Genomic DNA, 15,127 nt, shown 5'->3' with positions numbered 1-15,127 from the left:
TACAATACACTCCCTTGTGAATGATACTGTTACAGTACACCCACTCCTAAATTACACTGTTAAAGTGCATCCACTAGGGAATGACTGCATTACAATCCACTCACTTGTAAACGACCCTCTTACAGTATACCCACTGCTGAATGTAGTGCCTGAGTGCACTCACTGGGGAGTGACACTGCTATAGTGAACTCACTGGCTAATGACAAAGACCATACTGGGAAAGGACACACACACTACAAATTATGCACCTGCAGTACATGCACTGCCAGACTACAGCAATGTGCTCACCATGAAAGAGTACAGCAAGGGAGTACCCACTGGCAAAGCTTACTGACAGTGTGTTTACTAGAAAATGATGTTACTGAAGGGCACACAATAGAAAATACTACTAGAATCCACTCACATCAACAAATCATCTGACGGGAAAAGACGTCAGTAGCAACCAGTCATTTATAAAGTTACCTGCCACTGGGCACCAGCATGCACAAATTCTATACAGTGTATTCAATGACAAAAGACAAAGCTGAGAAGAATCCAGCTGCATAATATTTACTTTTAAGTATCCTCATGGAAAATGAATGCTGTAAGAGCACAATCAATTGAAAAATACAGTTGCCAAGGTAGAAATGCTATCCTTACATATGTTTAACTGCATATACACTTATATCTAGTATTGGAAGTAAGCACTCACTAACCAAATATATCTTTAGCTGTATCTTCTGGCAAAAAACACTCTTAAAGTGATACTCACATAATTTCACAGATACCATTTATTTATTTATTATGTGTTTGCTAATTTTTGTTGACTAAGGAAGTCCAAATGGGCTGTGATAGCCCCATCTTAGCAAAATCCTGGGAATAAAAGTTCCAGTTACAAAACAGGCAAATTTATAGTAGAGAAAAATGTGTTATACTATCAAAATCTCGCCACTCCAAGGTTGTGTGTACATACCACCACAACCTTTCCTCAAAAGTCAGCATGCCAAGAATTAACATGCATGAACATATCACTGAACGCCAAAACGTCATACCACTTTGGACCCAGAAACAAGCATTAACATGCGTCTGTAAGGGGACAAGTTATGGACAGTCCATAATGCTGTTATTCAACATTTCAACTGTCAACATGCGGGATTCCCATAGCTGGACTTGACCTATAGAGAGGTGAGTTTTTCATGATAAAAAGAAAAAAATGTAAAGTTTTAAGTTAGGAAGAAATCACTTCAATCAAAAAAAAAACAATGAAAGCCATTTTTAAAGAAAGAACAATAAAAAATGTTTTTGTTTTGTGCTGGACATGAAAAGTACAGTTTTGTACCTACCATAAATGTAGATGTTCGAGGATCTCCATTGCTGCAGTCCTGACAAAAATGGGTCCGCTGCCGGCTGGCCAACTAAATAGCAGGGAGAGCTGCACATGGCCTGTAAAGACTGCAGTGCAAAAACCAGCCCCTACCTAGAGAATAAAGAGGCAATGATATGATGCTTTGAGGTATATATACAGAACTCAGTAGCTGCCTAGAGAATGTCTAGAATGTCTTTCCAAGCAAAAAAGCAGTAGAAAAAGCAGTAGAGGTGGCCATAGATGAGACTGATGATCCCCCCTCCTTCCCAACCACCATGAAAGCAACACAAAAAAGCAATACAATGGCGAAATAGGTGATGTGCAGATCCAAAGCAGTTTCCCAACAGCATTGCTTGTCTGCAAAAAGAGGTAAGAATGAGTTCCCCTGCCCTTGATGTACACATGTACAGTTGTGTTGTCTGTTCAATCACTAATTAAAGTAATCAAATCTTCAGCCATCTTTAACATCTCCCTTATAGCCTGCCCTTATGTAAACATACTGACTCCATGGTCACATATCTTTGAAAAAAATAAAACACAAAATAATAAAAACATCCTTTCTTCTTATTTAAAAGTCTTAGCTGGACAAATAAAAACAATAATAACAATAATACAAATATTAACTATTCTACAGTAAATTTAAATGTCAAGCATATGCACTGAAAATGGTATTTCACCAAATTGCAGAAAAAAGTAAACCACAAACACTCCATACATTGACAATGAAAACCAACTCCCATGGAAACAAACTATGAATACACAAACCTCTGGACAGTGTTTGAAATGAGATTTCAACAATCCACCATCAATAAAATGGGATTCACTGAAAAATGACTGATGCAGTATGGCCCTTTAAAGTACACGCAGCACAAAAAAAATCTGCCAAAGAGTACATTAGCAAAAGACTGCCAAAGGTTATATTCTGGAGCAAAACAAAGCACTATATCTTCACAAATGTGCAACATAATGAGTCTTTAGTGCACTAACAGGTGAGAAAATAATGTTCCAGTTTTAAACGTGCAAGAAATAACGTAAACACCGTTAGGATATTTTTATGTTCTGATGTAAACAGTGTCAATAAATACAATCATCTGTGAGAATGGCAGCTGGCCAGTTACTCATATTTCTGATTAGTAAATGCTGTCATCAGAAATGTTAATACCACAATTAAAAAAAAACTCATGGTGCACTAGACAACTAGAGTCCTCAATGGAAAGGGACCTGAAGATGCAGCTGTAGCACCAGGCAAATACAAACTGTGAAGGAGTCAATGCAGTCTGGTGAGCCCCAGGAAGGGAGCGAGAAAGACTAAAGTACATTTGTATGTGCAGGTACAGCTGTTCAAGTGATGAAGGGCCAAGAGAGAGAGAGAGAGATCTCAAGCAGATGTGAAACTATCACTGCAGGTGGACAGAGTAACTGCAGCGAGTACATGCACTGTCTTACTTTAATGAGATGGCGGAGATCCTTGAAACAAGGCACCAAAACCTAGTAGTGGGTGTATCAAGACAAGTTCCCCCACTTAAAAGAAAATTCTATTAGCACTCAGGGATGTTACTCATAGTGTGGCTTCAGCGTACCAACAGGCAAGAAGATAATGCATTAACAGTATTAAGAAAGCAGCACTTTATGTTACATTACACTGTATATTCTGCAGTGTCACTGAATCAGCCACACAAAGAAGGCTGATATAAAAACTGGAGTACTTGGGGAAAGGACTAAACTTGAGGAACTCAACTGCTTGTCTGAATGGTAAGGTGCATAGAGTTGTGGTGAGAGTGAGTAAGTCAGGAAATAAAAAGTGTCTACTGGTGTACATCAGGGATCTGTTCAGGGTTCATGTACTCCAATGTGTTTGTCTCAAATACAGCTGATGCAAAAGAAAACTGGATAAACTTCTCAGTAGATAAAGTTACGTAAAGTAGTGAAGGTTGGAGGGTGATCTAATAAAGAACTGGAAAAGCTGAACATGGGAACAGAACATCTGCAGTTATGTTTAATACAAACAAAAGCAAAGTACTACACATAAGCCCAAACAACGCTGTCATGACATATGGATGGGGGCTGATAGCAAAAGAGCAGGAAAAGGCTCTGGGAATGTTGACCACTCCAGTATGGAACAACTGCTAGCAAAATGATGTGATGACAGTATCAGAAAATGGATCATGGTGTGCTGACAACACCTGACTGGATTAATGAGAACATGCATTCCCCAGTTAACTGACACTACTTCTTACCCCCCTCTCTAATGAAATCTGACCATCTTGCTTGACCTTCACTCTGAAAACCTACTTTGCAGACCCGAACAACTCTTCTACATTCACAGGTTAATCCAAAGCCAATTACTCACTATTTACTGATGTAACTGATAATCACACATGGTTTACCTCCTCAGCAAACCTGGCACATGAAGCTGCCACCTACTGCTTGGAATTTCATTTACTTTTTGACAGATGTACAGAGGTACTGTACCAGTCCAAGGGAAGCCTAATGGCATGCTTAAAACTAAAGCAAAATGGTGGAAGCATCACATCAACATCCTGTTTAAGAAAAAAACTTTTGGCCATCTCTAAAAGATGTTTACTTCATCATTCTAAAAGGGATTTAAAAATCTCTCAAACTTACCATTAGGAAATGCAATGTCAGCTACAAATTTAGGGTTGTAACTAATTCAAAGGACAACCACATTGACTTTTTCAGCTACATTAAGAAGCTTAGAAGTAACCAGCAAATCTGTATCAAACTTATTTGTAATAGTAACCTCCAAACTCTGGACCCTCACACAGTTCGGGTTTGTGAAATGCAAATCATGCTTTCTGAACCTGATCGACTTCTTTGAGGTAGTCAGCAAAGCCGTAGACGAGGGTAAGGTGGTTCACACAGCCTATCTTGACCTTGCCAAGGCTTTCAATACCATCCCCCATTCTGAAATTATAGCTAAACTCACTAAACTAGGTATAAATCCCTACATCACAAGATGGGTTGCCAAATGTCTCACTGACAGAACCCACACTGTAAAAGTTGCAGACTCCAAATCTGACTTCAAACCAGTGACAAGTGGAGTACCACAGGGTTCAGTCCTGGGACCTCTCCTGTTTGGTATCTACCTCTCTGAAGTACAGGCTAACACAGAAGGCCTCTGGTTAATGAAGTTCGCAGATGACTGCAAACTAGGAGTCATAGTCGAGTCCCCAAATGATGTGGACATCCTACAGAAGGGTCTCACTGAGACAGATGCCTGGTGTCAGAGGCATGGCCTCAAGCTCAATGCCAAAAAGTGAATTGTTATCCCCTTTGGTAAAAACTCTGTACCCATGAACTACCACATAAACGGCAGTCTACTTAATGCCGAATGTGTGATAAGAGACCTTGGGACCCAGGTGGATAGTAGTCTCTTCTTTGATAATCACATCACCACAGTAGTCAGGAAATCCTTCTATGTGGCGCACCTTATCACAAAACAGTTTTCATCCAGGAAAAAAAGGGGTCATTTTTCCCCTCTACTCGGCACTCATTAGACCCATTATAGAGTACAACGCCTCTCTCAGAATGTACCTCATAAGACATTTGCAGCAGCTGGAAAGGCCACAGAAGTACCTCACAAAGAGGATTACTGGCCTCAAACAGATGCCCTACACTGACAGTCTCAAGAAAACTTCAGCTTTACTCTGTAGCATATCGCCTTCTCTGAGGAGATCTCTGCCTAACATATAAAGCTATGTTAAACCCAGAGCTGTTGGACATGCTACACCTAAAGAAATCCCAATCCCTCCGAGCTACATGCTCTAGGGACCTAACCCTTGTCACCACAATAAACAGGACATGCTGGAGGGATAGATTCCTGTCCCAGAGACTTCCTATACTCTGGAACAAGCTACCCATCTATGTCAAGCAAAGTTCCTCATTAGCACTCTTCAAGAAAAATCTTGATGGGAAATAGGAAATACACTCCGGGGATCACTTCTGTGGCTCTGCTCGTCAGGGGCACAGGAAATTAACTTTCTTGGGTGGCGTAAGCCAGGGAACGTGTTGGCTGGGCTTACTTAGGCCGATAGCCTAGTACCTACCTATGAACCTATATCTTGTTCTCTGACTTCCAAGGACATTGCTAATATTCTTATGGAAAAATTTACTTCCAACTTCATCTTACTCGCCCTTGCACCTGCCCTCCCTTGGGCACCATCCTTTTAGGTATTTACTTCTTTGTCACGAAAGCTGATATTAATGGAATATGGTGAACATGTTTGCTGATGAATGCAAAGTGGGGACTGCTGTCAAATTCCTTTATAATACTCAAATTCTCCAGTAGGGGATAGATGGAAAAACTACTTGGTATGTCAATCATGGACTTACCCACAATGCCAAGACATGCAGTATAGTCTCATTTGGTAAATCTAACATTACGTCTGCTCAACATAAAGATAACATTTCACTTAAATGTGACAACCTCATTAGGGACTTGGGTACCTTTGTTAATCACATTCACTCCTTTGACAATATCATGTGATAGTTAAAAATCAGTTTACCTTATGCAACTTATCCTTTCTGGTTTCTTCTCAAGGTCCAAAGAAGTTCTAGTTCTAGTATATTAATACTTATTGTGCCCATCATCAACAATAATGCTCCTTTTGGCATGCACCTCAGTAAGCACATAAATGAACTTGACGGACCTCAACATTTACTCACAAAAAAGAACTCAGGTCTCAGTACCCTTAGCTATTCTGATAGAATAAAAGCCCTTTCCCACTATTCAGTGTCATATAGACTCCTAAGGGGTGAACTTGGTTTATTTTTCCATGCTGAGAATGACAATATTTGAACTCCTTCACTTAAAAAGAAATGGTGGTAAAGCAAACACCTGCTCATGAGAGCTACACCTATACTAACATATCAGCAACAAAATGGCATGAAAAATATCTATCCTGATATAGTCCCCTTTTGTCAAATAGGCTTCCTTTACATACCAAACAGAATAGCTCCCTTGGAAACTTTAAAATCAGTTTGGATGACTGAATGGGTGATCACAAATATTCATCTGGGATACATGGAGTAACACTACTGAACAGGGGATACTGTTAGTTTCCCATCAGTACAATGATGTATTTCTAGGATGTTACATATATTTTTTTGTTGATGTTTTGCAGAAAAAAAGACAGCTTGGATTTTTGGGTTTCATATATGAATTTAATTTTTCTACTTTTTTAAAAATTGTATTTTCTTTCTTTTTTAAACTTTGTTAGTGTGCTCTCATATATATTGCAGGGTGCTTGTCCACTGGAAGGCATGGCAGTTAATGTAAAATAGTCATGCTCTTTAAATTTTTACATATTTATTCAATTTCATTTTTCATTTGCTCTTGTTTTATTTTTATACCACATGTGCTTGGGTTTTCCAAGCTGATTTCCAGTGCTTTAGACTGACTTCTCTAGCAACATTTTACCTCCCTTACCTAATTAGTGTCATTGCTGTTGGTTGTTTTTATTTCTACACACGTTTCCCTTTACATCCAACTGAACTTGTAAATACTTTTACACCAATAAAAGGTAAAAAAAAAAATTAGTTTAGCAACTTTGCACAGAAAGTATGACTAAAAGGGAGAACAACTTGTAAACTTAGGATAAGTGGACACTTTCAGTACCGAGCAGAGCAGAAAGCTCAGTTTTATAACTTGAGTTGGGTCATTTGCATATATCCCATGTGCCTCCATTACAGGAGATTTAAGGTATCACACATTGAAAAGTCTAGCTTTTCTGGCTTTTTCTCAGTTTTTTTTTTATAAAATGCAGAGTTGCAGACTGATAGTACATAGTTCACAAACTCTGCATCTAGTAAAGCAAACTGTGTCTACATGGAAAACCTTATGAGAACCCGCATCATCTTTTGTGTTGTATACAGTTTTATGGTGTGGAATAGAGAAGACAGGCCAAGAGATGTGTTTAAGTAGTCTGTGAAAAGAACGTATACTCTCCCCCGCACAACATATAATGCAAGTATGAGCGCGCACACACACACACACACACACACACACACACACACACACACACACACACACACACACACACATCTGTAAGGACCCCACAATTCTTGAACTTTACTGATTTGTGTTAAAAGGAAGCTATCACATTTTTCTTAAAAATCTTTTTCTTACCCATAACATTGTTTTAGCCTTCAAATGTCAAAGACACCCATTACCTGAACAGCATCGATATTAGTCACAATTTAAGTTTCAAAAGCAGTTATCTGGATGGAGAAAATGGTGCTCAATAGCCACGTTTAAGAAATTTACAAAAAGAGATAGAGATAAGTGATTTTAAACTGCCATGGTATGAGCACAGCTTAACAGTCTCTTAAGCCATTGTTTGATTAAAAAGTCTTGATGTGTGGTGCTTCTATCTCAGAAGATGACATGTACCTTTTAAGTATCGATTATAATCTAATTACAACTATATATATATATAGAATGGCTGTATTGGTATGCAAAGCAAATTTGTTTACAGTATATCATTTACATGGATGTGCACACTGACAACACACACACACACACACACACACACACACACACACACACACACACACACACACACACACCACATTAATGCATATGCTGACAAAACAAACGTGTTCTGCTACCAATTACAATCAGTCCTCAGTAGCACTGATCAGCACAATGCTGCCTTAACCTTGTTATCTTGCATTTAGACAAGTATATAGATCTGTTGTCTACACACTTATTTCTTCACATTTACTCTGCTTTAACCCCAGAACTATGAAAAAGAACTAAGAATGAGAAACATCCATGCATGTGTGGCTTTATTTTGCTGGTTTCATCTCATTTAGACCACACTTATTAAAATGTATGCAGCCCCCACCCCACAAACACCATAAGTATGTTAGAGCTAAGAACCAGATGGATGGATTAATATCAGCCAGGCAAGGGTGAGCTAGTAGCTGCATAACCTACCATTTTGCAAGCTGAAAACTAAGAAGCAAATAATTGATATGTTGTTGTTGTTGATTGGCAGTTGATTTTTACGTGCTGAGTTGCCGGCCCTAACGCACAACCTTCAACGAAGGTACGCCCATTCACACGTCTCCACAGAAGACGCTCTAGCTGAGAATCGAATGGGACAACAATTGATATGTATACAATGCAAACATTTTTACTGCTTTTATTTAAAGACAGTTAGGCTAAGTTCCCAGTAATGGACATGTCCTCTGGTCTGCATGATGTACTTCATTAGCTGGTTTTAGTTTTTTTTTCCACATAAAATCGTGCACATGAACGCTCACCCCAAGTGAACCTCTGGCAGTTTTTCCAAGCAGTTTGATGCTATAAGTAATTCTGATAGCTAAGGAAGAAAGCATTTAGGTACACATCCACTCAAGACAGAAAAGTGGACAAGGTCACATCAGCGGCTTAAAATATTATCAGAATACCAACCGTAAGCCTTCAGATACTACTCCTATAAAGTTCATGGTGACTTTTCTTATATAGCAGAGCATTTCAAGTAGTTTGGTATTAAGTGCACAGTAAAGCTTATTAGAATTTGAATTAATTAGTTGCAAAATACAGAAGTTACTTATATGTGTCCAGTCCTTTTCAGTTACAGTTTTTAGAAGAGAGGGCCTACAGCACATTTCCAGTCCATGTGACATGTACCACCCAAGAATTTTAATTAGGAAGATCTAACACAGATCAATCCCAAAGAAAGGCAAACAATCAAATGGACAATGTCAGTCATCTCAGTATACCTCTCCTCCTCTTCAGAGTTCATGTATAATATTCACTGCAAACCAAAAGGGTAGCTATGGTGGGGTAAAGAGAGCAGCTGCCCTAGGCACAAAGTGTTAGGGGATGTGACTGGCAGAAGCTGATTTGTGTTCAGTTCACTTCTGGCCTTTGAATGCTTGTAGTATATTTGTGTTGAAGCACTTCAGAGCTCCATGTGTAGTAGGCATAAACTGCTGCTTGCTATAAATGTAGCAAGTGGTTTGCATTACTTTTTTCTTTCTTTCTTAAAGTGGAGGAAAAGCACCAGATGAGGGGGGTGACCCCTGGTGCTAGGACACATAGTTACACCCCTGCTGCAAGCTCTTCCACAATGGCTTGCCTCTACCAGTTAACCAACAGCAGGGGCCTAACTAGAATTATTCATTTCCTTCTTTATTGGGGCAGGGAGAACAGGACAAATAGCCTAATAAAGCAACATTTTTCATATTTCTGTTTCTGGAAAAAAATCCAACACAAAATAAATACCTTTAAGCAGTACTTGCAGCGTTTAGAGTGTTGCTGCTTGAACCCAGCATGAAATTACTCCTGCTCAGCACTATCTGCTCTTATGTGACCACCTACTGAATGAGGCCTGTTAAATCAGAAATGGTTAAACACTCAGAGCTTTGCAACCATTTGCTATTATAACTTAGCAGTTGCCAAGGGTTTTGAAAACCCTGTTTGAGTGGGTGCATTCAGATTGTTTCTTAGGTGTACTAAGTTCATACTCAGCACTTGTCATGTCCGTGGAGCAGAGGAACAGAGAAGATCTCAGACACTACTCAGCTAATTCAGTTTTGTTTTTTAGTGCTTTGCAGCTGAACATCACATGAGCTGTCGCCAACACTTCTTCTCATTCACAGGGTCTACTGGACCTATCCTTGGCTCCCTCAATAATCTCCAGGTTCTGCCCAACCCACTTCTAGTATTGGTGAGGAGATCAGGGACACTCATGAAGCATCATTCTGCTGCTGAGGTGCATGCTTAACTCACCACCCTGCAGCCGTGTGAGCTCCATTATGCCTTTCTTTGTGAGATGCATACATGTCTGCTTTCGCATCTGCACAACCTCTCACCAGCAACTTGCACACCAGCTGCAGTACAGAGCTCACCAGGCTCTTCAGGTGCTATTGCAGTGAGCCAGGCCGCCTCTGTCCCCCTAGGATGCAAGATAACTTCCACCCCCCCATATCCATGCTGCTAATCAAACATAAGTTGTCTAATGCACAATCTGGGCTTTATCTCTGTGTGTCATAGGTCTAGGGCTCAGCCAATCCAGGTTTAATAAGCTGCCTGGTCAGTGTAATGGCCTGCTGGGGTTGGAGATAAGACTAAACAGCAGTAGTTAGTTCATGCATCCAGGAGAAAAAGGAGAGAATGAAAGCATTTTGGCTCACTGCAACACTGCTGTCTGCTGCAGACCAAACTCTGCAGCTGCATTGCAAAAGCCAGGAACAAAAAACCTTTGCAAATGAAGTGATGTGCTGCAGCTGGAGAAACACTCACACACACAAGATGTAAAAACTTGTGCAGAAATGGGTCCCCTAATGCAGGTACTTCTCCTCATGGGCACCCTTAGCTTTGCAGGGGACATAACATCCAACTTACCAAGATGACAGCCTGCCACTGGCTACGTCTTATATTTGCTACACATTTTGACAGAAATATGGGAGAATGACACAGCCGATCAGTAGAGAAGTAGCTGCTAAAGGAAACTAAGGAGGAATGTGAAAAAAAAACAGGAAAAATAATAAAGTATACTAAGATCATATAAATTCCTATACTATCCTACAATTTGCCACAGAATTCCAGACCAGAAACCTCATACTAATGTAAAACATGAACAAACTAAAAGATGCAGATTGCCAATTTACAGTGTTTTTTTCCAGTCTTCACAGAGTAGTGCCATGAAGTACAACTAATAGCCCGTAAGCTGAATTATAAAATACAAATCATGGCATATATTCTTATATATGTATATATATATATATATATATATATATATATATATATATATATGTATGTGTGTGCGTGTGTATACATATACCTATGTGTGTGTGTGTGTGTGTGTGTGTGTGTGTGTGTGTGTGTGTGTGTGTGTATATATATATATATAGCTAGATAGATACATTCATATATACATATATGTATGTGTGTGTGTTAATATTGTTTTTTATCATAAATTCCCATTTGTCACATTTAACCATTAGAAGTTCTTTCAAAATTATCCTATCTAGCTCCTTGCTTGTTTCACATCTAATTTAAGAATACTCTGTCGTACTAAATTGGGTCAATTTTCAACTCTGTTGGTTTCCATAAGATACATGTCAAGTCTGTTTTAGTATTTCATGCACTAATAGGTTTTGCTGTTCAGTTCTGTAGAGGAATGAACGTCACTCTTCCTTTCTGGCTGTCTAGTTAGGCTGCATTTGATGAATTACATTTCTGCTGTTGCTCTGTATGACAGCTGTAACAGGATAGGTTTTATACATACCTGGTAGTGCATCAGTGTGTTTAACCGCTTCCAGTCTCCCTCAATCTTGGTTGTGATGTCTTCATCCTGCAGGACTACTCGGGCCATCCGACCTTGCCGCCACTCTATGCAAAATAATGAAAACATATTTTGGTCTATTAAACAGCTATGCTCATCAAGGAATCTGAATGATGTAAATATATACTGAATGGTTGAAAAATCATATCTGTACCACAGTGAATACAACAAAATGTGTCTCTGAATATGCAGATGCTAACAATTCTGCTGGGAAACAAGTAAACTATAACAGTTTAATATGGAATGGAGGAATGAATCAGCCGTCTTGGCATATGACTGTCTAGACAAAAAGTTGTTTAATAATTTATCCAGAAATACCTAGAAATATACTAGTATAGACTGCCATGATTAAAAACTGTGCCCTGAACCCCAGTGTTCACTAACTTATAATTTCAATACTTCAGCATGTACTTATAGAGGCACCAGTTTAGATGAACAGGCCGGCTGTCTTAAAATAGCCATAGTGTCAGATGCAATAAGAATTCACACTCAACCTGGCAGGTAGCTGTCTTAAATCATGCAACCTGTACTAGAATTTCAATGGAGCATTCTAGACTTTTGTTACACTCTTCTGTTCTCCACCACATATGCTGTGTTTAATTTTCAGACTCAAGGAGATTCTGTTTTCATATGGGTCAGATTCTACTCAGGCACCACGTTTACCTAAACATATAAGCAATTGCTTACAGCAAATGCATATACTCTAATGGTGCTTGACCAAGTGAAAATCTCTCCCTGTTAAGAAAGCACACACAACATTTGCTTGCTAGCTTGGCTTCTCCTGGCAGGGAAACAGATGTGCAGTGTCAGGGATTGGGTGAGAGAAGGAAAGCAATGCATTCCTCTGGGGGGGGGGCCTTACTCACTATAAATGGATGGGACTTCAATATTCTTACACTGCTTTAATTTCTACGTTTGATGGCAATAAATTCAGGAGGAAACATAAGACACAGAGCTGACAGAAATTATTGCATCAGCACATGCATTCCATTATCTTTAACTGCCAACAATTGGTGTGTTGACATGGAGGGGGGGTAAAGAAGTAACAGGTCGATAGAGCAGAGTAACTGATACGTCACATACAAGACATGAACTAGCTGCCAGATTCTCACCTCCTAAAGCTCAAATCCTACTGGAAGTGGAAGGGGTAGGTGTTACCATTTAACATTTAAGCTGTGTACTGAAACACTGTGTAAAGAAGGTCAGGTCCTCAAGGAAAAGCAGATACTATGGCCTGGATGTATGAAAGACACAGTGGTAAGTGGTGGTGAAACTGCAAGTAAGACTAAAAAAAAAAAACACAAAGTTTAGTCTGAGAATTAGTACCTTGGTTAGATTTCATGGGGAGCTAACTCAGCCCAGATACAAAGTAATCAACAGAATAGTCTTTACATTCCAGCAACTTTAAATATTTCAATATGCCATTCAAACAGCAGTGTTGTAATACTGAAATGCATGCAAGTGCATATGTGTTGCGATCAGCGGCACTTTTCTTTTTACTACAAGTGAGAAAAGTATTGCAGCCCTCCTAACCTAATGCATGTAAATTGTGCATTTTAAAGCAAAACTCTTTAGCAGTGATCATATAAAATATAGCAAACTAAACAATTTTGTATGCCTGCAAAGCCAGTGAAAAAATGCACAAGCTATATTCAGAAATTAGTGGAACTTTATCTAAATGGATGAACTCAAGTGGATTTTCATTTTCAGTGGGTGGATGAACAGCTGAATTGTTGAACGCAAAGATATCCCTGGTAGGTTTAATATCTCAGTGGCATTTACACCATAGGTGCGTACACACATGGTATAATTAGACTACAACAAAGGTGACTTATCACTTCTGAATGGCAATAAAAGCTTCAGTTAATGAGAGCTACAGCTTCAATCAGCATTTTAAGTACCACCACTTCTTGCACATTATTTCCGTTATTACATTTTTTTTACTAGTGAAATGCTCTCATGCAATGGGAACAATTACATTTGAAAGACAGACCTTGGCATACAGCCTTACACCATTCAAGGATAGCTAAAGGCAACACAACTGACACCTGTCAAAAACAGGTGGTGTAAAACTATTTTAGTTTTAATTTGATTGCTCATGAATGTTTTAAATTTCTGTATTGCAAACATTTCAGAATGGCGTATCAAGCATCTTCCCCATGATTATATATGTCCAGGCTGCATTCTCTTCAGATATTATCAGTTTTTACCACATACATCTTAGTGAAAGTGAACTAAATTCTGCAGATGAGCCATTCATCTCTGCACCACTTTCCATGGGATTCCTTATTTAACAAACTCTGACATGCTACATACTGGAGTTCTCAATGTACGCCAGACAGGCAAACAATGAAGCCCTGTTGTTCTTGGCCACCTGATCAACATAAATCCTGACTGACCTCAAGTCACATTCCAAAGTCCAAACACTCAGCACAGCTATATGAAAAGTAACCCACAGGGAGAACCACTTTAAGGCAGTATGACAAGTAAATATTCACTTCCAGAATGCTGAACATTTTAAACACTTTCTTCTTGGAGAAAGTTTGGTTGTGTAAGTAAAACTTAACATGACAGTAGATGTCTGAATGATCACCGCTGCAGTAGTCTTAGCTATATGGGTTATAGCCATGGCAGGATATAACCCCTATAGCTATGGCTAATACAGCTGTGATTAATACGATGAACATCCTTTACAATCAGCACTAAATGAAGGTAGGAAGGCCACCCTCATATAGCTATGGTAAATGAACCTACACATACATAAGGCTTGTCTTTTATGAGATTCTGAATTACTACATTGACTTTTCCTGTGGGGTGTCACTTTAAGTCTATAATCATTTATTTATTGATATCTGATTACTGGGAAAGTCTGACTGGTAGAAGACCATTTTCAGTGGAGGTCCAGAGAGAAAAGCTCCAAATTATTACAAATCATTTAAAGAACAATAATTTTACACTCTTCAAAAATAAAACAAAAACATTGAGTGTGTGTTGGTGAAAGGGCTTGTGGTTACTGGCCACCTGAAAATCAGGATGGAAGTGGCAGCTAGTCCTACCAAGACAAAAAGATTGGGAGAGATGGGCAGGTAGGTGAAGTAGAAATTAAAAGGAGCAGGAAACCAACCGTAAATTGGGTTGATTTGACAAGCTTTAATATCTTTCTGCCGACTTTATTTATTCAGACCTTCCTTGTGTCTGGCTTGGACACCTGTGACTACAAGACTTAGATTGTTTCTAAAACCATTTGGATCTACAAAGCTGATATAAGTATTTTTTTTGCACTTGCTCTAACTGTTTCAATGATATTTAAGACTTCTGTGCTGTGTTTATTTATTTTGTTGAATTTATCACTGTTTTTCAGCCTGCACTTGTTAAAGAATTTCCATCGGTTTGTTGCTGCACTGCTTTTAGGTTGTTTTAAAGTATTATGATATTTTCTAACCTCCTCTGGTACTGCAAA

The 15,127-nt window shown here is 39.0% G+C and overlaps 1 protein-coding gene across 1 annotated transcript in view; it reads right to left on the bottom strand.

The window, feature by feature from the left end:
• PLXNA2 (plexin A2) overlaps positions 1 to 15,127 on the bottom strand; it is a 1,613,917-nt gene that overhangs the window by 89,118 nt on the left and 1,509,672 nt on the right. The window contains exon 26 of the mRNA XM_044077136.1: positions 11,611 to 11,714. Within this exon, the coding sequence (XP_043933071.1) occupies positions 11,611 to 11,714 (104 nt within the window). The remainder of the gene's footprint in view (positions 1 to 11,610; positions 11,715 to 15,127) is intronic.

The sequence above is a fragment of the Protopterus annectens genome, chromosome 7.part0, assembly GCF_019279795.1.
Source record: "Protopterus annectens isolate FY-2018-M chromosome 7.part0, PAN1.0, whole genome shotgun sequence".
NCBI lineage: Eukaryota > Metazoa > Chordata > Ceratodontiformes > Protopteridae > Protopterus > Protopterus annectens.
The sequence above is the reverse complement of the archived record's forward strand: the minus strand, read 5'-3'. Positions and strand labels throughout refer to the sequence as shown.